Consider the following 25960-nt stretch of genomic DNA (forward strand, 5'->3'; position numbering starts at 1 on the left):
AGCCAAAATGACTAATTGGGCTGTGGATGACTGACCAGTGAGCCTATAATCATCCACACCCTACCAAGCAGTGGCCTGGAAGGATGTAACCAGAGTTGTTTGCTGGTGAGGACCACTAATTGCCAATGGTCAGCCTAGAGCCCCAGTTTTATCATTTAGTTTGTGCCCTGAGATTCAGCCTGGTGCCCATCTGACAGTCAAGGAATTTGAAGCCTCCTCATCCTCACCCCAAGATGAAAGACTTGGTTATCTTGTGGGATGATGGTAGTCGAAAAGGGACACCCTACCTTTGAAGAAGATGGAACTATATGGAATCTGTTTAAAGTGGCCCAGAGAGCTGGGATGTTGGTGGAATACAACACATAGCCTCTGTTTTACATATACTCACACGTTCTTAGCACATAGAATTCCCACAGGTGAAGTACACTGGATTTGGAATCAGAAAACCTAGGTTTGTGTCCTGGCTCTTTCTCTCACTAGCTCTGTGATGTTATTAAGTCAGCCTCTAAGTCTCAGTTTCTCTGTCGGTCAAATATTGATATAATGCCTACTTCATAGCATTGTTGTGAGCATTCAGTAAAAGGATCATGTGAAAGTACTTTATGAGACAATTTAATTGTCAATAAAGTTGGATAAAAGAGGTAATGGTAAAATCTAGAACTTGGCATAATGTAATATTTGTTCATTAAGTTAATATTAGAACTTCATGCACCTCAAAAGCAAACAAGAATTAAACGAGTTTGTTAGGGCTATATAGTATATTCAGTTAATTAGGGACATAGGCAAGAATGGAACCGAGATCTTTCTGCTCTTTCTTTTGCAACAGGTTACATGCACCTAAACTGTCCAGATACCATAGAAATTCACTTAAACATAGAACATGCCAACTCTGAAACATTCTTCTGAACTAAGCCCCTACTTTAATGCCAATAAATAGCTTGGAAACTTGAGTTCTATTCTTAATATTGCAGTTTCCAAACATCGCTTCAACCATTCCCATAGTTTTTAAGGGCCCAGACTCTGGAGCCAAAATCTCTGATTTTAAATCCAGGTTCATATGTGAGTACAACCCCCTTTTTGTGAGAAAGAAAAGGACACTAAAAAATGAGGGACCTCGGACTTCCCTGGCGGTCCAGTGGTTACAACTCCACGTTTCCAATGCAGGAGGCATGTATTCGATCCCTGGTCAGGGAACTAAGATCCCACATGCTGTGTGGTATGGCTAAAAAATAAAAAAATAAGAGGGACCAGACGTACACTCACGGCTGCCTCATCTTCTCATGGACCACTTTGTCTCTGAGAAGCAAGATCAACACATCCTTCTATCTTTGTGGTTCTCCTGTTTAATTTCATTGTCTTGCCTTAACAGGAAGGAAAATTGACCCTTCATTTTGGGGAGGGAAGGATTATACCAGATCCTTTGTCATAGGTCAGTCACACACCAATTTGCATTTAAAAACAAACAAACAAACAGCCCCACAACACTGGTAGAGTAGGATTTTATAGAAAGATGAGAAACACGACCTTAACATTCAGACTAGGATTTCTGTTGTAGTTGACCAGTATTCTGAGGTCTTAGCCCCATCTTAGACTATCGGTCCTCTCCCTCCAGCCTCTTCTCAAATACCTATCTATGATGTTGATTGATGCTCTTACACCTCTAATTTGGAGAGGCCCAAAAGCGTACTTTTAAGTCAATCTAGAATCTTCCACCCTTAGCAGTGGCTAGGTGTCTGGGCAGAACAAAATGTAACTGAGGCCCTCCCCAGTCCAAGAGATTATGCAAATACTTCTCTTTCAGGTATTGGAAAATAATGGAATTAGTACTACATGGTTGAAGGGATTATTTCTAGACACTAAATTCTGAGTCAGGCATACAGAGAAGAGATCATGGAGCTCTTCAAGAATGCTAGCACTCCCTTTGCCAATTTATTTCTCATAGTATTGATGAAAGTTTTGTCTTCTGGACCCTCCCAGTGTGGGTGAGTAGGTCTTGAACGACAAATCCACTTTAATAATCCAATCTCCCTAAACCTTTGAATTCCCGCCCCGTACATTAAACCAAGGGAGGGCGGGCATTTCTGATTCATTCACAACAGGCCATCTTTTGGTCCATGTTTCAGCCAGTCAACCAAACTGTCAGAGCCCTTTCTAACTCCCAGATTTGCAGATTCAAATGCTAATCTCTTCTGAAAACAACCTCACAGACACACCCAGAAATAATGTTTTGCCAGCTTTCTGGGCAACACTTAGCCCAATCAAATTCAACATAAAATTAACCATCATAGGGCTCCCCTGGTGGCGCAGTGGTTGAGGGTCCGCCTGCCGATGCGGGGGACGCGGGTTCGTGCCCCGGTCCGGGAGGATCCCGCATGCCGCGGAGCGGCTGGGCCCGTGAGCCATGGGCCCGTGAGCCATGGGCGCTGAGCCTGCGCGTCCGGAACCTGCGCATCCGGAGCCTGTGCTCCACAACGGGAGAGGCCACAGCAGTGAGAGGCCCGCGTACCGCAAAAAAAAAAAAAAAAAAAAAAAATTAACCACAAAAAAAATTATCCCTTTAAGTAGTGTAGAATCTCATCTAATTGGTGTCTTCTCTTTCATTCCTGACATTGGTATTTTGTGTCTTCTCTTCTTTTAGCCTGATCAGTCTTGCTAGAGGTTTATCAATTTTATTGATTTTTCTAAAAGAACCACTTTTGGTTTCATTAATTTTTTTCTATTGTTTTTGTTTTCTGTTTTCTAGTTTTCCACTCTGGCCTTATTACTTCATTTCTTCTGCTCACTTTGATTAAAAAATTTTTTTAATTCAAGTATAGTTGATTTTAAATGTTGTGTCAGTTTCAGGTGTACAGCAATGATTTGGTTTTATATATATATGTTTCCTCATATATTGTGCCAATCAGTACTTGTGTCAGTGAAGGGGTCTAACGGCCCAGACCTCTCATTTCAAGTTTGGGCAATCTTGAAAGGCCATCCCAGTCTGAGTCTGAAGCCAGCAAAGGGAACATAGGTAACTCTGTGACTGCAACACAGCTATCTTCTCCCACTGCTAATCCTGCTTTCGTCACTCTCTCTACAGATGTTAATCCCAATAACGCTCTCCAATAAATTTGCTGCATATTATCCTGTCCCAGAGTTTACTTCCCAAAAAGTTCAACTTAAAACAATCAGATAACTCAACTTTTTTAATTGTTAATTTTTAAATAACTGTTCCAGGTGTACTTGGATATGTAAATACCTAATTTTATATTACTTTCTTGGTCTGGTGTTTACCAAATTTGAACCCTAAAATACCATGAGGATTGATCCATGGTTATAAATTATTAGGGAGACTTTTATTTTACATTTAAAGCCCAGGACAAGCCCCACAAGCTTCCTTAATGTCTTCCCTCTGCTCCTGACTCACTTTTTTTTCTAATGTATGCTTTCACTGAGGGTGTAGCCCTGTAAAGATCTAGGTTTCTTGTTAATCTAGGTTCCAATTTTCCACCTCTTTGTAAGCCCAAGGACTCAAATCCTGCCCTTGTGGCTGATAAAATCTAAGTCCCTTGGCGACTAAGATCTCCAAACTGCTGCATGGCACCCAAGGCCTTATCACCCACTTATCTTTCTGACTTCCATTTCCTCTTCATTCTAGGCTTTGAGGATTTATTTCACTTTCTTGAAAGCCCTGTAAAAGGATGTTCAAGTTTTATCCAGCATTTCTAGGTTGTTTCATAGCCAAAGGGCCTTATGATTATTTTGTTTGCCATATTGTTCTATTATAAATTTTTAAAACATGAATCTCTGTTCAACTCTGTTGTTAAACCAACACTGCAAATGTGACCGCATTTTCTTTCACTCAGTAAACTGGTTGCTAATTTGTTATGATTATACTAACTTTGGTATATGTCTCAATAATTTTGTGACTTATAGACTTGTCTGAGGGAAAATGGACAATCATCACACAAATAGTCATGTAAAGAGTCAAGGCTCCTAATGGAGAGTTTTCTTAAATCCCCACAGCAAAAGTTTTGCTTTATATAGATTCCTACACCCTGTCCCAGAAATGCTGATTTGCTGGACCTGGGAAATTACTTATATTACTTCTTGTGATTCCCAGATTTGGACTTCACCGGACTTAGAGACTGGTTATAGCTTTTTCATGTCTACAAACCTTGTACGTCAAATTGTGCCACGTGGATTTGAAATGGTCAGTGGAAAGAGTGTGACCTAGTCAAGTCCTGTATCTATGTTGCCCAGAAAGGCATCTGCCATATCCTTTTTGACCCCTCACCAAACTGCCTTCTGGAGCAGAAATGGACTTCAGGGAACATGCTGGTTTTATTCAGCCAAATGACGTCTACATAATAGTACAGGTTTGAAACACAGATGAGACCGGGGTGGGGGGTGGGACAATAAGTGGCTGTTCAAGTTCTCTAAGGAAATAACAGAAGGACACTTTCTAATGGTTAGAGCTCTAGTTTATGTAGAGTTGGACCTCCGTATCTCTGGGTTCTGCAACCATGTGTTTAACCAACCACAGATAAAAAATATTAAAAACAAAAAAAAATTCCAAAAAGTTCCAAAAAGCAGAACTTGAATTTGCCACACTGGCAACTATTTACATATCATTTACATTGTATTTACAACTATTTACATAGCACTTACGTCATATTAGGTATTATAAGTAATCTAAAGATGATTTAAAGTATACGGGAGGATGTATATAGGTTGTATGCAATAGTTTGCCACCTTATATAAGGGACTTGAGCATCCTTTGAGTTTGGTATAGGGGTGGGGCTCCTGGAACCAATTCCCTGCAGTTACCGAGGGACAACTCTATTATGAGTGTGAAAATAACAAGCTTCATGTTGTGTTTGGATCTCAAACAACAGAATCATTCTTTCTAAAAACAGCTGCTTAAAAGAAGAGCAAACTGGACAGTTTTCTTCCCACTCTCAGTAAAGGAAGGAAGCAAAGGGGAAAAAATTCAGTGATATTTATAACAAGTAAATAACAACAGATATTTATTGGAGGAATTATAGCTATCTTCTGCAAAAACAGTTTTATGACTCCAGTTTTATAACATCAGAGGTGACTATAGAGAGTCTAGTTTCTAAACACAACCTAACAATATGAGCATACTATTTTATTTATATTGAATGGGAAAACATTTTAAAAAGCAAGTCTGTCTCTCAGGATACAGAGCTGAAATGAAATATAGTCTTATGGGATTCATATTCAATGGAATTACTCAGCTATTTAAAGCTCTTTTTGGTTTCAATTTTCTTCTCAGTTCCTAATAAGACCTAATATAGTACACACCATCAATGAAAAATATCTCTAAGTCTAGGGAGACACGTTCCTCTCCATGCATGATTCTTTGTCTTTTATATTTCCCTTTAATCAAGGCTACATGAGATTTTAATTTCACACAACTAAAAAGAGGCATGTATATTTCTAGTCCACACCAAAGCAATTCTCAATAACCAGGGTATCTGTGACTAAAAAATACTTGCCTCTTCATATTCCTCAGGAATATTCAGGGTACTAAAAACTAAAGTGAATAAATGTGAGTGCACAGGAAGCTGGCAGATGACAAGAACACGGATGGGCAATACACAGTAGTTTAGTGATGTACATTTCAAAAGAGCTGGGGTTTTGATGGAATAGAGAAGAAATGGCCGTACAAAGAGGTAAACGGGTTGGGGGAGAAAAAACTAGCAATTGAGGGACTGCAGAGGAAGCGCTGCTGTTAGGGAACAACCAGGCTTCCATTAGAACAGAAAGTTAGAAAAAACACATTCAAGGAGACAGATCCTGAATTCCAGAGTGTATCATGAAAGGGCTTGAAAGGAACTGCAAAATTAAACTCTGGCTGAAGCAGGCAGCTGGTAGTCTTGAAAAACTTCTGGAGGAAGGTGGATGGTCAGTTCAAATTATATTGCAAAATATTTATATGAAAAGGTACAGAGACCATCTGTCAACATTTACTCCTGCAGCTCAAGACAGGCATCAACCTCTCAGACTAGAAGCTAGTGAAGGCCTCCTCCAGGGTCTGCTATCTTAGCTTGCCTGGGCAAGAAAAGTGAACGGATTCTGATCTCTGGCCACTCTCCTAGAAGGTATTTACTCTTGAAGATCACAGTCTTTTAAGATGAAAAAGAAAGCCTATTTGAAGAAAAAATTTCAGATGCTATGACACAGTGGTAGGAAAATGTTTTGGTCAGAGAACACTTGCTCAGCAATATAGGAAGCATCAACAACTCTGCTTAGCAATAATAAATGCTTAAAAAGTACCACCTGACAGGCACACAGGAAGCTGTTTGCCTATTTTCTTAAAGCAGTTTTAGCAGGGCCAGGAGACATTAGTCCTGGGAGTTTCCACATAGGTAATCAGCAGGTGAGGATGGCTGCCATGACAAAAGGCATGAATATTAATTACAAATCCCTTGTAGAATTTTAAAAGGACACATGACAAGGGAAAAATGATGGAAGTGCCCTTACTGCTGCAGTTCTGTTTAGCCACTGCCACATGTGGGTGACCCTACTCTCGTGTCCACCCAGACTCTTGGGGAAGTGCCTACCCAAGGGTAACCAATGTTACAAGAGTCCTACCCCCTGAATGCAGCAGATCTGTTCCAGAGCCTCCAAACCTTGCTTTGAATAACTATGCAAAGAGGGACTATTACATCACAAAATAATATGTAAGCCATTATCCTATCAAAATAGGACGAAACCAAACAATCCCTTTTCACCCAAATATACCCTTCACACCTTCCAATTCTTTCTAAGAAGTAACAGCAAGGAAGAAATATATAATCCTTAAAACTAAATTACAAGGTGCAGAGACAGGCCATAAATCTAACTCAGAGAAGACTGACAGTATCTTCCTTACGAAACCATGATCAAATAACTGTCCAGATATAATCAACCACCTTTAAGAGAAGTGGCTACTCAGGGGGATCCCAACTGGTCTCCCCCTTGCATAGAACCATCATGATGGACAGAGGCACTTTGGTATAATAAAGAAAGCATGGACTTGAAAGTCAGATCTGAGTTCACATTCTGGCTCCAACCACTTACTAGCCAGTCACCTAACCTCACTGAGACTCAATTTTCTTGTACCAATGTTATGAGGATTGGATGGGATATCAAATCCTCAGTAATCCCTGAAACAATAAATCACTACGTGCATAAGACAAATGGTGTTAGGTTTGGTCATTCACTGTATACAAAGAAAGAGGAATGGCTGCGTTAATAATGGGGAGATTCTAAGGGTTCCCAGACGGATTCTGAGTTGTCTTAAAAGTTTAAAATATTGGTTGTAAACAGATTAAGGCCTTCTCAGAGGGCTAGACAAAAAGAAAGGCTTGTCACACATTTACATGCATTATCTCATTTAATCCTCACAACAACCCTGTGAGGTAGGTCGTTATTCCCATTTTACAGATAAATCTGTGGCTCAGAGCATTTGAGGGACTTGTCCAAAACTGACAAGCTAGGGCACAGCAGATTTGGAATTAGAACTCATATGTCTCTGACCCAAAAGTCTGCACTTTCAGCTACGAAACTCCATGTAACACGTGAAGGCAGAGTCTTCTCCTTGTTTGAATTATGCTGTGTCTCTTTAAAGGCTTTGAAACTGCAATTGTTCCAATTTCATAAGGTGGCATTTTTTCTGTAGACATATATCGAAAAGGTGGAGCCTAGGTGGTTCTTTATTATCTGCGGATCCTTCTAAAACTGTGGGAGAGGAGAATGTAGTAAAGCTTTGCTGTTTTCTTTTAACCTAACAGTGATTAAGAAAGTGGATTATATATTCTGTTGACAACTGTAAAGTCAATTTATCTCAAAACTGCAAAAGCCAACAACTGGTATTTATGATGTAATACACAGGAAACAGGCTCTAAAAGGAAGTGACGTGCTCAGGGTTCCCCTGCTACTAAGTGTCAGTATTAGGGTGCAATCCCAGGACTTTAGAGTCTATATTCTATGCGCCTTTCATAACCCTGTTGAGTGAAAATGAACATGTACTCGTTGTATTTAAAAAATACAAAAGTAGTACATTCTCACTGTAGAAAAATATAAAAGTAGTACATTCTCACTGTAGAAAATCTAAAAAGCATAGAAAAGTACAGAGAAGAAAATAGAAATTACCTATAATCCTATTACCCAGAGATAATCACTGTTAACATTTTGGTTTGGTATTATTTCATTCCCATTTCTTTCCTTTGCATAAATGTTTTTTAAAAATCTGGATCGTATTTCATTGTTTTTCTCTTTATCTTCCATTTCATCTAAATCATTTCCCCCATGGCATTAAATATTCTTTAAAAATGTTTACAATGGGTGCCAAACCGTCATAAGGCTAGACCATCATTCACTTAAACCCTGTATGGTTGAAAATCTAGTTTTCTTCCTCCAGTTATATATGATGCTGGCATGAATAGCCCTTCTGTTAATCTTTGTCTACTTCTGATTTCTTTCCCTGTATGAATTCTTAGAGAATTAAGGTTGATGGTACTGAAAAATTGCTTTTCCAGAAAGTAGCAATTAGCTCCACTTCCAACAATATATGTCATTTATGACGTTTCTTTCTCCTCATTATGTTTTCTCTGGTGTTGAATAAGCTGTGAGCTATAACGATAGGCTTTCCCACACTCACTACATTTATAGGGCTTCTCCTTTGTGTGGGTTCTTAAATGTAGAATAACTTGAGAAGTCTGCCTGAAGGTTTTTCCACACTCATTGCATTTATAGGGTTTCTCTCCAGTGTGCACTCTCTGATGATCAATAAGATTTCGATTAGAAGTAAAAGCTTTCCCACACTCATTACATTTGTAAGGTTTCTCTCTACGATGAAGTCGCTGATGTTCATTAAGGGTCTTCTTCAAGATGAAAGCTTTCCCACACTCATCACATTCATAAGGCTTCTCCCCAGTGTGAATTCTCTGATGGTCCATAATCTTTGTATTAGAAACACACGTTTTCCCACACTCCTTACATTTGTAAACTTTTTTTCCTTTGTGCATTCTCTGATGTTGAGTAAGGTTTGAACTACGGCTAAAGGCTTTCCCGCACTCGATACAAGTGTAGGGCTTCTCGCCAGTGTGAACTCTATGATGTGAAATCAGACCAGAACTCCGACTAAAGGCTTTCCCACACTCCTTACATTCGTAAGTTTTCTCCCCACTGTGGATTCCCTGGTGCCGAATGAGGTGTGACTTACCACTGAAAGATTTCCCACATTCGCTGCACGTGTAGGGCTTCAGTCCAGTGTGGATTCTCCGATGAACAACCAGGTTGGAGCTATGACTGAAGGCTTTTCCACACTCCTTACACTTATAGGGTTTCTCTCCTGTGTGGATTCGTTCATGTACTGTGAGGTTTGCACTCTGACTAAAGGCTTTCCCACACTCAGTACACACATACTGTCTCTTTTCAGCCTGACTTCTCTCATTTATTGTAGGGTCATCTTTTTCAGATTCTTGGTCACTCACTTCTGTGAATGTTTTATTATCCTTAACTGTCTTCTGTTTGAAGTTTCTCGTCTTTCTCCTCATTTTCTCTTGCTTGAAGCATCCCAGTGGCCCCTTGAGTCTTCTCTTTCCCTTCAGAGGAGCTTTCTAAACATTGACTTCCTTGGCAACACCTCTGCAGAGTTCTCTTGAAAGTATGAGATTCAGATTTTTCGGGAATGATGTTTTTGAATCAATACTTCCTCAATCCCCGTTTCACCATCTGACAGAAGAAAGAAAAGTTGCACATGTCACCTGCTCTCTATACTAGAGGAAGGAGAATTATCCAAGGATAACAAGATGTGGCAGAACACAAGGTCCCTCATGGAAAAGTAAGTGTTCAAAGGCAGGGGGACCTGATCAAAAAGATGAGAAAAATGAGGATAGACATAGAAGCCAATGGAAAGGCTTATGGAAAGCCAGGGGCTGACAGGAGCCCAACGTGTCCAGCATCAGAATGAACGATGAGTAGTATAAAACCCATCCTGGTTTCTTCCTGTCTCATGCTCTACTCCCAGAATTGGAGCCATCTAACTCCTAATCTGATCCCTAGAAAAAATGCACTGAAAGATCCTTCATTCAGTAGCTTAAGTGACTAATCTTCAGATCAGTTTGGCATTTAGTTCATGCTGACCTATTCCCCTAGTACCAGTGATATAGTGGCTGGAACAAAATAGGTGCTCAAAAATTGTTTTATAGAATAATAACTCGGATTTTGTCTTAAGGTATGACTAAGATTTCATCTTTTGCTTTGGTCAAGGTACTACATCCCTCTTCTTAAACTTTGTTGTGATAGGGGTAACACAATTCTTCCAATATTGGAGCGTAGTCATATCATAGCCTACTCTGTAGCGGCTGGTCTGTAGCTGGATCCAGCTGTATGTGCTAGTTCAGTCTGTCTGCTTTTCACCAAGCAGTCTATTGGGTGAACCTGAGAGGCTGAACTGGGAAACAGGGTTAATTAAAGCATGGCAGGGGAAACTCTAATAGGACCTTGCATGGTACAGTGGTAAAGTATCTAAAGATGGCAATAGGGTGAGAGCAGTGGGCAGCACAACGCAGAGGGGCCGATACATGAAACCAATGTCAGGGATGAGCAGGAATTTCCCAACTGGTTTGACGTAAAGCTCTGAACATATAGATATCCCTAGCAGACCTCAATCTAGAGGGGGTTGAGTCATAAAAGAAAACTGAAAGATGACTCCATGATACTAACACATGACTAATTTTCCTTTTACTATGTTCCTTTTCAGACTTGTCCATATTCATAATTATATAATTGTATATATACAGCAGATATAATTTTGCATCCTACTTCTTTTACTTAATTTTTATAAGTATGTTTCCATATTGCTATTAACTCTTCATATGATCATTTTCTGACTGTATAATTCACCACCAATTAAACTCCTTACAGTTTACCTACAATTTTGCTAGTCAGACATTTCTGTTGTACCCTGAGGTTTAACCACTATTAATAACGCTATCATGATCACTCTATACATATAAAGTTTTCTTCTCATTGAAATATATTCCTAGGATAAAAGTTCCACAAGTGAGTGATTGGGTCAGAAGGAATGATGTTGTTTTGTAGTACTACCTACTGCTTTTCAAAAAGTTTGACCAGTTTTCATTATCCCATAGCATTCTGATAAACTGAGTCAAGATCTCTGAAGGAGGGACATATTCAATGGTGAGTGCTCAAGGCCAGCAAGAAGAGAACTGTGGAGGTTAGAGTTCACATCTCAGAAGGGTGAGTGCCACTGATATGATACACAGGCACATATACACAGACTCATGCCCAAGATATGGAGGGCAGGCAGAGAAAATGGTGGGGGAGGAGGGGTTCTTGGCAGGAGCCTGAGCACACTCACATCCGGCTGCTGTTACCCTCCTAATCAAACAGGAGTTAGCAGGTGGAGGAAACTCAGTGAGAAGCCAGGGAAACTGCAGAGCAGAGTGGGACAGCAAATGAAGCCGCCTCCAGAGTTCTGAGAAAGTTGATGGTTCTTTCTCAGTTTCTTTTCCATTTTTAATCTTCTCTGAAACTTTCTTTTCTTCATACATTTCTTAAACTAGTAATTATTGAACACTCTACCCTGTACATATCTCTGTCCTGGGTCTCACGCAGGGAAATTTTTAAAAAGCATTGTTGCAGAAAAGTGAAACCATTTGTGGTATGAATGAATGGATGGATGACTAGGTGGATAAGTTTATGGACTTGCTGTTATGAAAGCCTCCCATTTTGCTGGCAAATTGTCCTCTGCTAACTTGTGTTACTGTTTAATTCTTCTTCTTTCTATAGTATTACTTATGAAAACTCAGGAAATGACTTTAGAGGAACAAATTCCCATAATTACTAGAACAAAGTATGTTAGAGATTCAGAATGAGACAGTGCCCTGAAGCCAGCCCCCGGATGTCTCATTTCTAGGCATGGCTGATCCAATGCTCCCCAGTTAGCTAGTGCAGTAACTATTATATCCTTAAAGGCTGTTATGGAAAGATCAGTCTTGCAGCCTTCCAAAAAGAGGTGTTCAGGAAAAACATTAATAACCATTTACATGACTCCGTCTTTCACAAGCAATAAATACCATTATTGAATGCAAAAAAAAAAAAAAGTTCTGTTACACACTGTGTCCCTCCAAAATTCATATGTTGAACCCCAAGCCCCCAATGTGACTTATTTGGAGATGTGAGTTCTAAGCGGGTAATTAAGGCTAAATGAGGTTATAAGGGTGGGCCCTGACCCAGTAGGATTAATGTGTCCATATAGGAAGACATACCAGAGTTAGCTTTCAACTTGCACTCCTGCCCCCTTCCCACCACATACACAAACCAAGGAAAGCCATGTGAGCACACAGCAAGAAGGTGGCTATCTACAAGCCAGGAAAAGAGTCCTCACCAGAAACTGAATCAGCCAGTCATCATGATCTTGGACTTCTAGTCTCCGTAACTGTGAGAAAATAAATGTCTGTTGTTTAAGCCACCCAATCTGTGGAATTTTGTTATGGAGGCCCAAGGAGACTAATATAAACGTGAAATATCATACCTACTTTTAAGGAACTTACAATGGAGTGATGACAATACGCTAAGAAAGTAAATTACAAATTTACAAAGTACCCAATCAGGGGATGAAGGGCTAGGAGAGGGAGTGAGTACTGGGGCTTGAGACGCTTGTGGAAAGATGCTTTAAAAAGGCAGAACTTTGGCTGAACCTGAGGATAAGCAAGAACTGTTTTCTGAAAAGGATGTTAGCACAGGGTTGATGTACTCAGAAATAAGTGGGAGGTTACACTATCACATAGCTTTATGAAGGCAGGGATTTTTGTCCATATTGTTCATTATTGTATTCCTAGCAAAGTTCCAGGCACATACCAAGCACTCAAAAAAAATTTTTTTGTTGTTTCATGAACAAATGAGGAAATGAAACAATCGAATTGCGTGAAGTGATACCAGCCAGAACACTGAAATCACGGGGCAAAAAATATGGATATAATCTGCTGGTCAACAGGAAACAAGTTCTAAATGGAAGAGTGAAATCTACCCTTAATTTCCTCTCTGTCTTCTATATTCTTTTTTTTTTTTTTTGGCTGCGCCATGGCGCAGCTTGCAGGATTCTAGTTCCCTGATCAGGGATCTTACCTGTGCCCCCTGCAGTGGAAGCTTGGAGCCCTAACCACTGGATCACGAAGGAATTCCCTCTATTTTCCATATTCTTTTTTCTACCTTGCTATTCTCTTTTCTTGTTACTTTCCTTCTCATTCTCACTTTTCAAGAATAAAATTTTTCAAGCATTACCATTCATTTCCCCTAGTCCCAGACTTCCCTCCACCCCCAGCACACTCATGTTTCTCTGGGCTTCATGAAGTGGAAAACAGGAAAGAGGCAGCTGGGGTATCCATGAGGAGTAAACTGAGAAAAATAAAAGGAAAGAATCCAAGAGCTGTCACCTAGGAGTAGGATGATCATATACCCTGGTTTTCCCAGAATAGTCCTGGTTTATACCTGCTATTCCAGCATCATTATTCTTTATTTTTTTATTAAAAAAATTTTTTTTCCAGCATCATTATTAATAGTGCCCCCCTTAATTCACAAAAGCATCCCAGTTTGGATAATAAATTTTGTATCACCCTTCCCAAAAGTGAAATTAGGAAAAGAATGCTTTCAGAAGATTAGCCCAGATGGATTAGAGTTGAAAAAAAGACTGGAGGAAGGGAAATGAGTTGGGAGAGAAGTTTAGGAATGCAGTATGGGTGACCATTAGAGGGCCTGCGACTTTCTAGGTGCTGAATAAATGTTTGCTGAATGAATAAACAAATGTGTGAGATAGTGAGACCCTAGTCCAGAATTAACAACAGGATAGAAAACAAGTCCAGCTATTTCCAGGAAAGCATATGCATATATCAGACTGGATATAGAGGATGACTAAAGGAAAGAATTCTAGGCCATCAGATCCAGGTCTAAATATTGAGAATGGTACTATCACTAAGAAAGATGGGGATGTGGGAAAATACTTTAGACAAGAGGAGGAAGAATATGTCAGGAATACTAATTTGAGAATAAGACACAGGGGACAGATGAAGTCATGAAAATGTATAAACTTGCTGAGATAGAGATTTTGGTTAAAGAGCAGGCAGAGAGAAAGAGAAATGCACAAGGACATGCTGTAAGGATGCTCAGGGTGGTTCTGGGGGACCTAAGGAGGAAGCAAGACTTACCAGGAGAGCAGGGAGGGATAGTTTGAAGAGAGTTTGATCAAAGGAAACCTAACTATTTGCCCTCTGCCCAAATGGATGGGAAATTCCCTCAGAAATTCTGGAAGAATTCCCAGGCAGTAGGGAGGTGGGGTCTTAGCTAAAGAAGTAGGAGGAGGGACAGATGAGGCCATAAGGATAGCAAGTCACTAGGAGTATCCAGGCAACTGGGCACAAAATTACAATCTCAGACAACCAGTAAATGGAAGAGGACCAATGAGGCCCCACAGGTCTCTGACCCACAAATCCCTGAGACTGACGGATGAGTGTCCTGATCTCAGGAGCACCATTCATTTCAGGCCGTGAGGAACCCACAAAGGGCAGAGTTCTATTCTGAGAGAGAGAGACAGAGGTTTTACCTAGAGACATTGTATTCCTTTAATTCACCAGCATCACCAGCCTTTCAGGTTCCTCTGGGCAGTGGTCACATGGTCTTTGGTTACTGTTTAGCTGCAGTGGAGTGATGAATAAGAGGCAATACCTGAAAATAAATTCCAGAGAAACAGATGAGTGAAGTGTAAAAATTTAAAGGAAAAAAAAAAAAAAAGAACTATTAGAAATTATCTTGATCTCAGGGAAAGGCCTAGGCCTTAAGCATAAAACAAAAGTTGACACCATAACAGAAAAGCTGATAGATTTGACCATATAAAAATTTCTTCACTTAAAAAAAAACATTAAAAATCTGTAATATAAAATAGAGTTGCCTTATACCATAATTCCTTCTGTGTATGTCTGTGTCCCTCCTCACATGTATACTTTAAACTCTAAGCCCCCAGAGAACAGGGCCCATGATATTCGTATGTGGATCCCACTCAGTGCCTGGCACATAGGGCTCAATAAATGTTTGATTTGAAACGTTAAGTAAGTTCAGGATTCTATCTAATTCTACCTGGGTGTAGGGATGGTGAGAAGTGCACCCTCCACACATGACCACCCTCATCCCTCCTCTCCACCTGTTTATCTCTTTGGTGCTTCATATTGTCGAAACACCATGACAATACTGACATTCTTGGCAGTTCTGTCTCAACAGGGCCATCCAAGGGCTTAAATTCCCTAAGAGATTGACCTAGTCTAACTGCTCAGAGATTCTCAGAATGTCAGAGTTGGAAGGAAACTCCTAGACCACCTCGTCTCATATTAAAATTTTGAGCTGGGGAAACTGGAACTTAGAGGAGAGCTGGGACTCAAGCCAAAGTCTCCTGACACCCAAAATTGAGTTCCACTACATCACCCTTCCTCACCAAAACTCTACTCCTCAGGGTCCAGAGGTCCTCCTCCCACTTCTCTGTTTCTCTCGAGAAATGCTCCCTTTCAGACCTGGTTCCCATACTCTATCAGGCAGGATTCCCGTCCCCAGACTAATTTCACAATAAAGATCTCACCTGCCAAAGAGAAGGGAATGGCTCACTTTCACACCTGTGCACAGTAGCCTCACTCCAAAGGATCTGCCCAGCACAGATCTTGCCTCATCTCTTCCTCTGCTTTGGTGAAAAAGTTCCTAGTGGGGTCTTGGATCACTGTAAACACACAGAAACGACTTTGAGTTCTCTGACAGCTCAACTGCAAGTGGACACTCAGGGCAATGTCCCATCCCTGGGTCACTTCCCTTCCTATTGAACTGAGAGCAATAAGGATAATCATTCCCATTTTAAAGATGAGGAAATGAAGCTCCCAGAGATGGAATGACTTGCTGAAGGTCGTATGGGTAGTAAGAGATAAGCCTTCTGCATCGGAAGGAAATCCTCATTCCATCACACCACGGTCGCTCCTTTTCACCTGTTCTGTTGAAATCTAAGTCTCCACATTCTCCTCTAATTGAAAAATGCATTCCAAGTGAGAAGTTCTCTGCAATCCAGTTTTCCAACAAAAGTTTGCAGAAAAGGGATGAGGGAAACTCTGCTGAGTCAAATGTCTTTAAAGACAGGAAGAAATAAGGCTTTACAGGGATGCTAGAAGGAGAATTTTTTAATGATTACCCATCTCTCAGGATCACTAGGCCTCAAAATCGGTTTTGTGTTTCCCCCTTCAGATTCCCAGACCCCGCATCTAACCCTTCAAGCTTGTTCCATTTCTTCCCTACCAGAATATAGCTCTGCCTTGTACACAACTGTAATCCCTGGATCTAACACACTGCAAGTTGGTGCTAAGTATTTTTTGAATGAATGAATGAGTAATCTTCGGCAAGGCTCTGCCCTCCTCTCTGGGTCTGCTTCCTCACTGAGAACACAGCAGGGATTGGATTAGTGATCTGAGCCGAATACTTAGGTGTTGCGGAGCCCTTTGAGAGCCTGAGCGGGATGTGGACCGCTTTTACCAGGGAGGCCCCATGGCTAGCAACGAGGATGATACAGTTCTGTCACCGCTGTCAGCTGGTCCGAGTGAGCAGCTACGCGGAGGAGGAGACGAGACCCAAGACAAAGGGGCAGCGCAGAACAAGGGGAGCGGGGCCCACGACGACCCCTTGACCTGCCGCGTCCCCGTCTCCGCAGCGGGCAGCGGTGAAGGAAGCCTGGCCCCCGGCCTATGTGCCCCACCCGCTCCCAGAACCGGCCCGAAGCCCCTCACCAAGCTGCCACATACCCCTCACCGAAAGCGCCCGACCCATATCTTGGAACAATGCGGAGAAGGAACTACGTCACCGACTCCCCACTAACTCCCACCCTAACCCTCCGGTCCTTCTAGGCATCGGGAGGTTTCTGCATCTCTGTGCTCGCTTCGTCAGGGGACGCTCTGGCCCCGCCTCCCGCCCAGTTTTACTCTACCATTGGCTGAGAGGGCGAAAGGGCGTGGAGAGTTCAGCCAATAGGCGGAGAGACCCTGGACGGGGTGGAGCCTGGGGAAAGGACTTGGTTAGGGCGGGAAGAGGGACCAATCAACTGGGCGGCCAGACTACCTACCTCGAACTGAAACACTCTGAAGTCACACCCCCAGCTCTGGCTGCTGAGCGGAAAAGTCATCCTTTTCACACATCCTTCTCCTTTCAGCCTCAAAGTCAGGATCGGCTACCATTTATCGGCAGCATATAAAAATACGTGTCGAGTGCCTATTATGTCATTGTTCTAGGCTCTGCAGATACAGTAGTGAAGACAATGAACTTACTGCCCCATGAAGCTTACCTTCAAGTCAGGGAGACAATGGATAAATAAATACCTAGAATGTAGTAGTGCCTAAGGGGGGAGAGAGAGGGAGAGAGGAAGAGAGGGAGGTAGAGAGAGAGAGAGAAGGGGGTAGGTGGTGGTGGGGCTATTTTATAGATGACAGGGAAGGCAGAGACGGGAAGTGAGCAACTTAGGCATGTGGGTAGCTGGTGGAGTATTCCTGATAGATGGAACATCAGGAAGCAAAGGCCTTAAACCAGAAGGAAGGGGGTGCACGTTTTGGTCCATGAGGGATTTGGATATGTCCCAAATAACACTGGAGGGTTTTGGGAATGAGAAGTGACATGATCTTACTTTTTTTTTTTTTTTCCTGCCACATGTTCAAAGGTTTATTAGCTATCAGATATGAATGGAGCCAAGAAACCTGTTTTTCTATAAATTCTAATTTCTTGCTTTCAGTCCTTAGTCATTTTGACATAAACCTCCATGACATAACATTTTAAAAATTTGCTCTGGCTGCTCTGCTGAGAACAGTCTGAAGGTGGGCAAGAGTAGAAGTAGAGAGATTAAGAAGCTACTGCACTATTCCAGATGAGAAATGATGGTGGCTTGGACGAGCTTAGAGGTGATTTAGGTGATGAGAAATGGTCTACATATATTTTGAAGGCATGTCCAGCATGATTTGCTAATTAATTGGATGTTGATTAAGGATGACTCCATGGTTATTGATCTGAGCAACTAAAATAAGACTGTCTTTTGGAAATAGAGTAGACTGAAAGAGGAACAGGTTTAGGGAGAGGGATCAATAGTTTTGTTATGGATGTGTTAAGTTAAAGATGCTAATTAGACATCCAAGAGTAAATGTCAAACAGGCAATTAGGATAGGAGTCAGGAGTTCAGTGAAGAAATCACAACTAGAGATGTAAATTTAGGTGTCGCTATATAGGGCAGGATGGGACAATCTAGGGAGTGACTGTAGGTAAAGAAGTCATCTGAGCAATGAGCTTTGAAGCTCATTAATCAATAGATGTGTATTGAATACTTAAAGCATACCAGGAGCATTCTTATCCATCAATTCTTATAGGTGGCACAACATTTTCCAAAGAAGATTGAGGCACAGAGATTCAGAGAAATAATAAGACTTGCACAAGTTCATACCCCCAGTTGATGCTGGAAGTAGAACTCAGGAGCACAACACTATTGCCACTATATCAGGAAACACTCAAGAAGAATATTCATGTACATTATGACCGTAATGATCAACTTGGTCTTGCTTTTCACCTATTCTTTTATTTGGGGGAGGAGTTATTAATTCTGATTAAAACTCTTAACTCCACCTCTGGTCCCAGGGGGTAACAATATTTCATTAATATTCCAGCCCCAGCTGGTCTCTAATTTTAGAGAGCATAATGAGGACACATGTTAAAAATACAAATTCCAGGCCACCCTATCCAACTTGTTGCCTTTATCCACAAGGATATTTATTTTTTCTGACAAAACCTATTCATTCAGTCCAGAATGATGTCATTGTTCAGAATCAGAGTATTTGTGGAGTTCATAATTGCCTAAATATTCAGCAGTTTCAATCTTTATCATGACATTTGTCAACCAAAGAAGTTACAACTCATTTTTGGGTAAATGAAATAAATATCCAGTTATTCAGGTCTTAATTTATTGGTCAAAATGGTGATAACACAAGGCTTCCCTCTGGTAATTCACAGTCTCTTTGAGGATATGACCCTCTGGCTTTACAAAAAGATCGGGGGGAGTTTCCTGGTGGCGCACTGGTTAAGAATCTGTCTGCCAATGCAGGGGACACAGGTTCGAGCCCTGGTCCAGGAAGATCCCACATGCCGCAGAGCAACTAAACCCCTGTGCCACAACTACTGAGCCTGCGTTCTAGAGCCCGTGAGCCACAATTACTAAGTGTGTATGCGACAACTACTGAAGCCTGTGCACCTAGAGCCCATGCTCTGCAACAAGAGAAGCCACCACAATGAGAAGCTTGCATACCGCAATGAAGAGTAGTCCCTGCTTGCTGCAACTAGAGGAAGTCTGTGCACAGCAACAAAGACCCAACACAGCCATAAATAAATAAATAATAAATTCACTTAAAAAAAGAAAGAAAGAAAAATCAGGGACTTCCCTGGTGGTCCAGCGGTTAAGAATCTGACTTCCAATGCAGGTGACTCTGGTTCAATCCCTGGTCAGGGAACCAAGATCCCGCTTGCTGTGGGGCACCTAAGCCAGTGCACTGCAACTGCTGAGCTCGCAGGCCACAACTAGAGAGAAGCCCATGCACCACAGCAGAGGATCCCACATGCCAAAAGGAAGATCCCACGTGTGGCAACCAAGACCTGATGCAGCCAAAAATAAAACAAATAAATAAATACATGTTTTTTTAAAAAGATCAAAGGATACTTCAAAAGTATAAAAGTGAATGGGACATTACTGCCACACACACACACACACACACACACATGGCTTCCATGGGCATTAAATAATTTAAGCCTCAGAGTAATTTTATGGCTTAATGCTGTCCTTATTTTTATTTATTTTTACTTTTAGTTTTTTTGGCCACGCCACGCAGCTTGTGGAATCTTGGTTCCCTGACCAGGGATTGAACCTGGGCCCTCAGCAGTGAGAGTGTGGAGTCCTAACCACTGGACTGCTAGGGAATTCCAATTCTATCCTTATTTTTAGATAAGGAAACTAAAGCCTGGATATGTCAAATGATTTGCTTATGGTTGCACAGCTAGTAGTGGACAATTTGAAACTTGGACTGGGTTTTCTGACTGTAGATCCTGTGTTCTTTTGTCTACTGCCACACTGCCTCAAACTATAAATTGCATTTCTTCTAAAAGGTGTTGAGTTATAACAAGCCATCCATAATCCCTTTTTACCTTTTTCAAACTTTATTTTGAAACTTTCAAACATGCATATACCCTCTAGGTAGATTCAACAACTGTTATTTTGCCATATTCACTTTTTCTCTCTACACACACATACACATTTTATTTGCTGTTATTGTTAGCCATTTGAAAATATGTTGAAGAGATCATGAGCCTCCAACCCTAAACACTGCAGCATGCATCTCCTAAGAATAAGGACATTCTTTTACAGAAGCAAAATATAACTGTCAGATTTAAGAAATCTAAACAATTGTATATCATCATCAAATGGGCCTACTATTAAATATTACATCCATTCCATATTTAGTGTCTCCATTGATCCCCAAATATCTGCTACAGCTTTTTTAAAAAATTCAAAGTTCACTCACTGCATTTGGTGGTTGTGTTTCTGAAGAGTCTCTCTTAATCTAGAACAGTTGACCAACTTTATTCATTTCACTGACTTTTCAAAGAGTCTGGGTCAATTGTCTTATATAGTGTCTCACGTTGTACAAATTAAAAATCAGTGAATCTGATTTATTTTCTCATCATATCCCCCTATATTTCCTGTAAATTGGAAGGTAGGAAAAGAGGCCTGATTAGATTCAAGTTATATCTTTGCTTCACTGGTGGTGTTAGAACTTACGTATTACATGCCATCCTTAATTTCTTTTTCTTTTTCTTCTTGTTTTGTATTTTGTGTACATTAAAATTTCTCCATAGTAAAAAGTAAAAACAAAACATTTAGGCTGGCAGAGGGGAGAATTAGGGGGAGGGATAGGTAAAAGGTAGGGAATCTCTTTTTGAGGTGATGAAAATATTCTAAAACTGCCTGTGGGGATGGTTGCACATGCATGTGAATATACCAAAAATCATTGAACTGTACATTTCACAAGGATGAAGTATATGGTATGTTAATTATATTTCAATAAAAACGTTAAAAGAAAAAAAGTCAGGAACTCACCTCAGAGAACCATTCGTGTGCCTGCCATAGTGCTGAAACGTCCAGGTTTCAACAGAGAGTAAAATACAGATTGAGGAGCCATTTGGAAGACAACCCAGGAGGCAGCGGCCACAGTGTTCAACATAGGGGGAAATGTCTTCACTTAAGAATAAGGCCAACTCCCCACATTAGCAGGTCAATCCAGACTTGCCCTTCCATTAAACTGATACCATGGGCTACATTGTGTCCCCCGCAAATTTGTATGTTGAAGTCCTAAATCTCAGGACCTCACAATGTGATTATATTTAGGGATAGAGCCTTTACAGTGGTAATAAAGGGTAAATGAGATCATTAGGGTACATCCTAAGTCAATACCACTGTATAAGAAAAGGAAATTAGGACATAAACTAACAGAGGGAAGACCATGTAAAGATAGAAGGAGAAGATGCCCATATACAAGCCTAGGAGAGAGGTTTCAGAAGAAATCAACTCCACTGACACCTTGATCTCAAACTTTCAGCTCCAAAACTGTGAGAAAATAAATTTCTGTTGGTTAAGCTACCCAGTCTGTGGAACTTCGTTATGGCAGCCCAAACAGACTAATACACCCAACTTCCTTGAGAAGCAACATAGTTCCTTGAGAAGCAACCAACTCATGATTCCCCCAAGAAGAGGAAAAGGGGTGTTCCAGAACCTGGAGATGCAGAGCAGGTGGCATGTCAGAAGATGGCTTTACCCTTGATATTAATTATGGGCCAAGACATTATAGCTTCTTGTTTGGGGGAGGGCAGGTAGAGCACAGCTTTAGCTCTGCCCCAATGAAAGATATTCCTGACTCTTATTCGAGCATATTGCTCTGGGCAAATCAGAGGCCCCCAACCAGATGTGCAACTTCCTTAGTTCTTGCAGATTTTGGGGAATTGCCCAGCTGTTCCTGATTATACAGTTCAAATATCCCACATATCCACTCTCAATGGAAACCTCAGGGAGCCCCTGAGAAGAGGTGAATTGTCTAGACTTCTTCTAATGGTTCTCTTTTGAAAGTCTTTTAAATAACTCACTATCTCGTTATTTCAGTGCTGCTCATTAGGACAGATGTTGACAATGGATAGCGTGGTAAGTGCACAGCTTAGCCTGGAGAATACAGTTGCCAGTGGCTTTAATTTTAGCATCATAACAGCTGCCATGACCACCTTCCTCATAAATGGCCCCTGTAGTAGGCTGCACATACCTCAAATCCTAAGGGCACCAGTAGTGTGGCTCCCCAGTGAGAGCTTGAGTGTCATCGATTTTTGCTCATTGTTGAGGCAGCCTGACGAGGTTTCACTAGTGGCCTTTTTCTGAAATCAGGTCATGCTGACTTGCCAGGGTCCCTACAGGTATGGTGTAATTGCATCATTATGTTCCCTCCTTCCCTGGGGAGCAACACAGTCTCAGAGAGGGGATATAGCATTTTTCAATCTCATCCAAATGGAAATCGAAGTATAATGTATACAACCTGGTGGATGAGCATGTACCTATGCACCCCGTGACCCTGAATATGCAGCCGCTGTTACCACTCCTCATTTAATCTTAGAGGAATATATATTGTCCTGTGATTACTCTGTCCTTTCATCGAATTGTACTCAAGTCTTGGGTGACTGTTGGCCCTGTCCCTTTCCATCCACAATCCATATGGCACCAGCTTGGGAAACTTAATATCTTGTAAATGCATCATCCATACACAAGACATTGCAACTGGAAGGGACTTGGGGGAGAAGCCTGTTAGATATCATAAAATGCCAACTGTACATACATCTCTAGAAAAGTTTAAGTCATTGGACTGCGCCACCTAGGGTGGAAAAACATTATGTTTTCAGTCAGCTGCAAATTCCTAACCAAGAGTCACAGATCAGAAAAGGGGGTGGAACACCAAATATTTCTCTCAAACTGTGTTTTCACGCAGGGTATTCACAGGTCTTGAAAGGGAAAGCGCACCCATCCTACACGGCATCCACCTGGGCAAAGTACAGGCCGTTGGTCCTGTGCATATATTAGTGGGAGGGCTGTTGTGGTTCACTAAGGAATCAGTCTATAATGTCCTATCCTGGGTCAAATACCTGTACAACAAGGTACTTGGAGCCAGCTGACATCATAACACCTTCCCATTATCCCCCTTGGGCAAGAATTTTATAACGCCCCATCAGGCTAGAACACATCCTAATGTTAGGGGGGATAGGGGGTTTGTTTTTAATTTTCTATAGAGCAAAAGCCACCCTGTGGGTATTCACAATTTGTCCCTAACACCTAGAGTATCCTTTGTAACACTCCAAGAGGTCGACAACTTCACAGAAATGTCTTCCAGCATGGGACAGTACTCGTCAACTTGTCAGCACCCAAAATCTCTGGACCTTTCCTACTGGTCTTAGAAGTTGAATTACCAGGGTTTGGGATGCAGAATATAGCTGTGGAATATTTTCTTTGTGTTTAAGAGGTAAGAGGGTAAGTGTCCAGCTCCTAACACGTTTACCACCATATTTGGTCACCTGAACTATCTCCTGGGTATAAATTTTGTCTGTTTTTTTTTTTTTTTTTTTTTTTTTTTTGGCTGTGCCGCCCATTATACAGGATCTTAGTTCCTGGATCAGGGATCGAACCTGTGCCCCCTGCAATGGAAGCATGGAGTCCTAACCACTGGAGCGCCAGGGAAGTCCCAAACTTTGATTTTTAAAAACAAATTGGGAGCTCTATCACACTGCTTACTGTAATTCTTTACTTGCATTGTGGACTCATGAATGGAGCAGAAGCCATGTGCTATAACTAAAAGCTTTTCTACATTTATTCCAGGAATAATATTTTTCAAAAATGTGTACAAAATAATAGAAGCTCTGGATGATTTCTTGCCCTCTAAAATAAAAAACAGATTATAACCCAGGTGGGTTTTGTTATGCCAAACAAGAAATAAACTATAATCAAGGCTTTCCCACACACGAATAAGTAGACTTCCTTGTAAGCATAAAGTCTCTGGTGGATGTTTCACACAACTGAATGTTTTCTCACACTTATCTCAGGAATAGTTTCTTTTCTCAGTTTGGAGTTGCCGAGGTAAAATAAAGTCTGAGTTGTGACTGAAGGTTTTTCCACATTTTCTTTTAAAACAAAGCTATTCACAACAGGTAGAGCACATGGAAGGAGCCTCCGCTGTACCCATAGTGTGAAGGCTGAGCGAAAAAGAAAAGAGGGCTCTGGGCGGAAGGTTTGCAACCAGATTAGCAAAATGTCGAGCTGCTCTTTTACTTCTTTACTGCTGCACAGCCTATTAGTAATATAAATTTATAACTCACCTTCTAGCTCCAAGTCTAAACAGACAATTTTAACAGCATGCAAATAGAATATAAAGCAATTCAAGGAAAACCCACTTTCCCTATCTTGGGGCAAATATTGTTGATTAGTGAAGAAAAAGACAAATGAAATATGAGGCTAATAAAAAGTCTCTGCAACTTAAGGCAGTGAAAGGACATATGAAAAAAATATATTCAAGGGACCTCCCTGGTGGTCCAGTGCTTAAGACTTCGTCTTCTAATGCAGGGGGTGCGGGTTCAATCCCTGGTTGGGGAGCTAAGATCCCACATGCCTCTCAGCCAAAAAACCAAAAATCATAAAACTGAAGCAATATTGTAACAGATTCAATAAAGACTTTAAAAATGGTCCACATCAAAAAAAAAAAAAAAACTTAAAAAGACCCCACAAACTTGGCAATCATGAAAGGAAAACTGAAAGGAAACCAAAATGTAAAACATTACGGATGGGGCTTCCCTGGTGGCGCAGTAGTTGGGAGTCCGCCTGCCGGTGCAGGGGACACGGGTTCGAGCCCTGGTCTGGGAAGATCCCACATGCTGCTGAGCAACTAAGCCCATGCGCCACCACTACTTAGCCTGCACTCTAGAGCCCGCGAGCCACAACTACTGAAGCCTGCAGGCCTACAGCCTGTGCTCCGCAACAAGAGAAGCCACTGCAGTGAAAGGCCTGTGCACTGCAGCAAGGAGTGGCCTCCGCTTGCTGCAACTAGAGAAAGCCCGCGCACAGCAAGGAAGACCCAGTGCAGCCTAAAAAAAAAATAACTAAATAAAATCTATATAAAAAAATTGTGGATGAAACACAGCTCTAACTACATATACAAAAGAGAATAAAAGAACTTTACAGGGCTTCCCTGGTGGCGCAGTGGTTGAGAGTCCACCTGCCGATGCAGGGGACACAGGTTCGTGCCCTGGTCCAGGAAGATCCCACATGCCGCAGAGCAGGTGGGCCCGTGAGCCATGGCCGCTAAGCCTGCGCGTCTGGAGCCTGTGCTCTGCAACGGGAGAGGCTACAACAGTGAGAGGCCTGCGTACCACAAAAAAAAAAAAAAAGAAAGAACTTTACAGAATACTAGGTGCAGCTTTATGCCACTCTCTGACAGTCCAGTAGAAAGGATGATTTCCAGATAGAGCTCACCAAAAGTTACAAAGAGGTAGAAACTTAGAGGGCAGTAATTGAAGAAATCAAAATGTTGCTAAAGATTTATGCTTCTTGGGGTGGGGCAGGACAAAAAAAAAAAAAGACTTGTCCCTCTCAATTCCCTCATCCCCCAAAATGGATCAAGCCCAGTTATTTTTACTGTTCAAAGAATAATTCCCACATTATTCAAACTCTTCCAGAGTAATTAAAGAAAAACAAATACATTTTGCAAGGCAGGCAAAACCTTATTAGTAAATTCAACTTGGTTCTGTACTTAAAACATTAACAAATGGA

General features: G+C 41.3%; 1 protein-coding gene across 1 annotated transcript in view; it reads right to left on the reverse strand.

The window, feature by feature from the left end:
- Positions 1-8250: 8250 nt before the first annotated feature.
- Positions 8251-25960, reverse strand: part of LOC112406943 (zinc finger protein with KRAB and SCAN domains 7-like) — a 31684-nt gene continuing 13974 nt past the window's right edge. Inside the window, 3 exon segments of the mRNA XM_024756045.1 lie at positions 8251-9416; positions 19176-19189; positions 23952-24021. Of these exon segments, the coding sequence (XP_024611813.1) occupies positions 8568-9416; positions 19176-19189; positions 23952-24021 (933 nt within the window). The 3' untranslated portion in view covers positions 8251-8567.

Source organism: Neophocaena asiaeorientalis, unplaced genomic scaffold (genome assembly GCF_003031525.2).
Source record: "Neophocaena asiaeorientalis asiaeorientalis breed wild unplaced genomic scaffold, Neophocaena_asiaeorientalis_V1.1 scaffold265, whole genome shotgun sequence".
Taxonomy (NCBI): domain Eukaryota; kingdom Metazoa; phylum Chordata; class Mammalia; order Artiodactyla; family Phocoenidae; genus Neophocaena; species Neophocaena asiaeorientalis.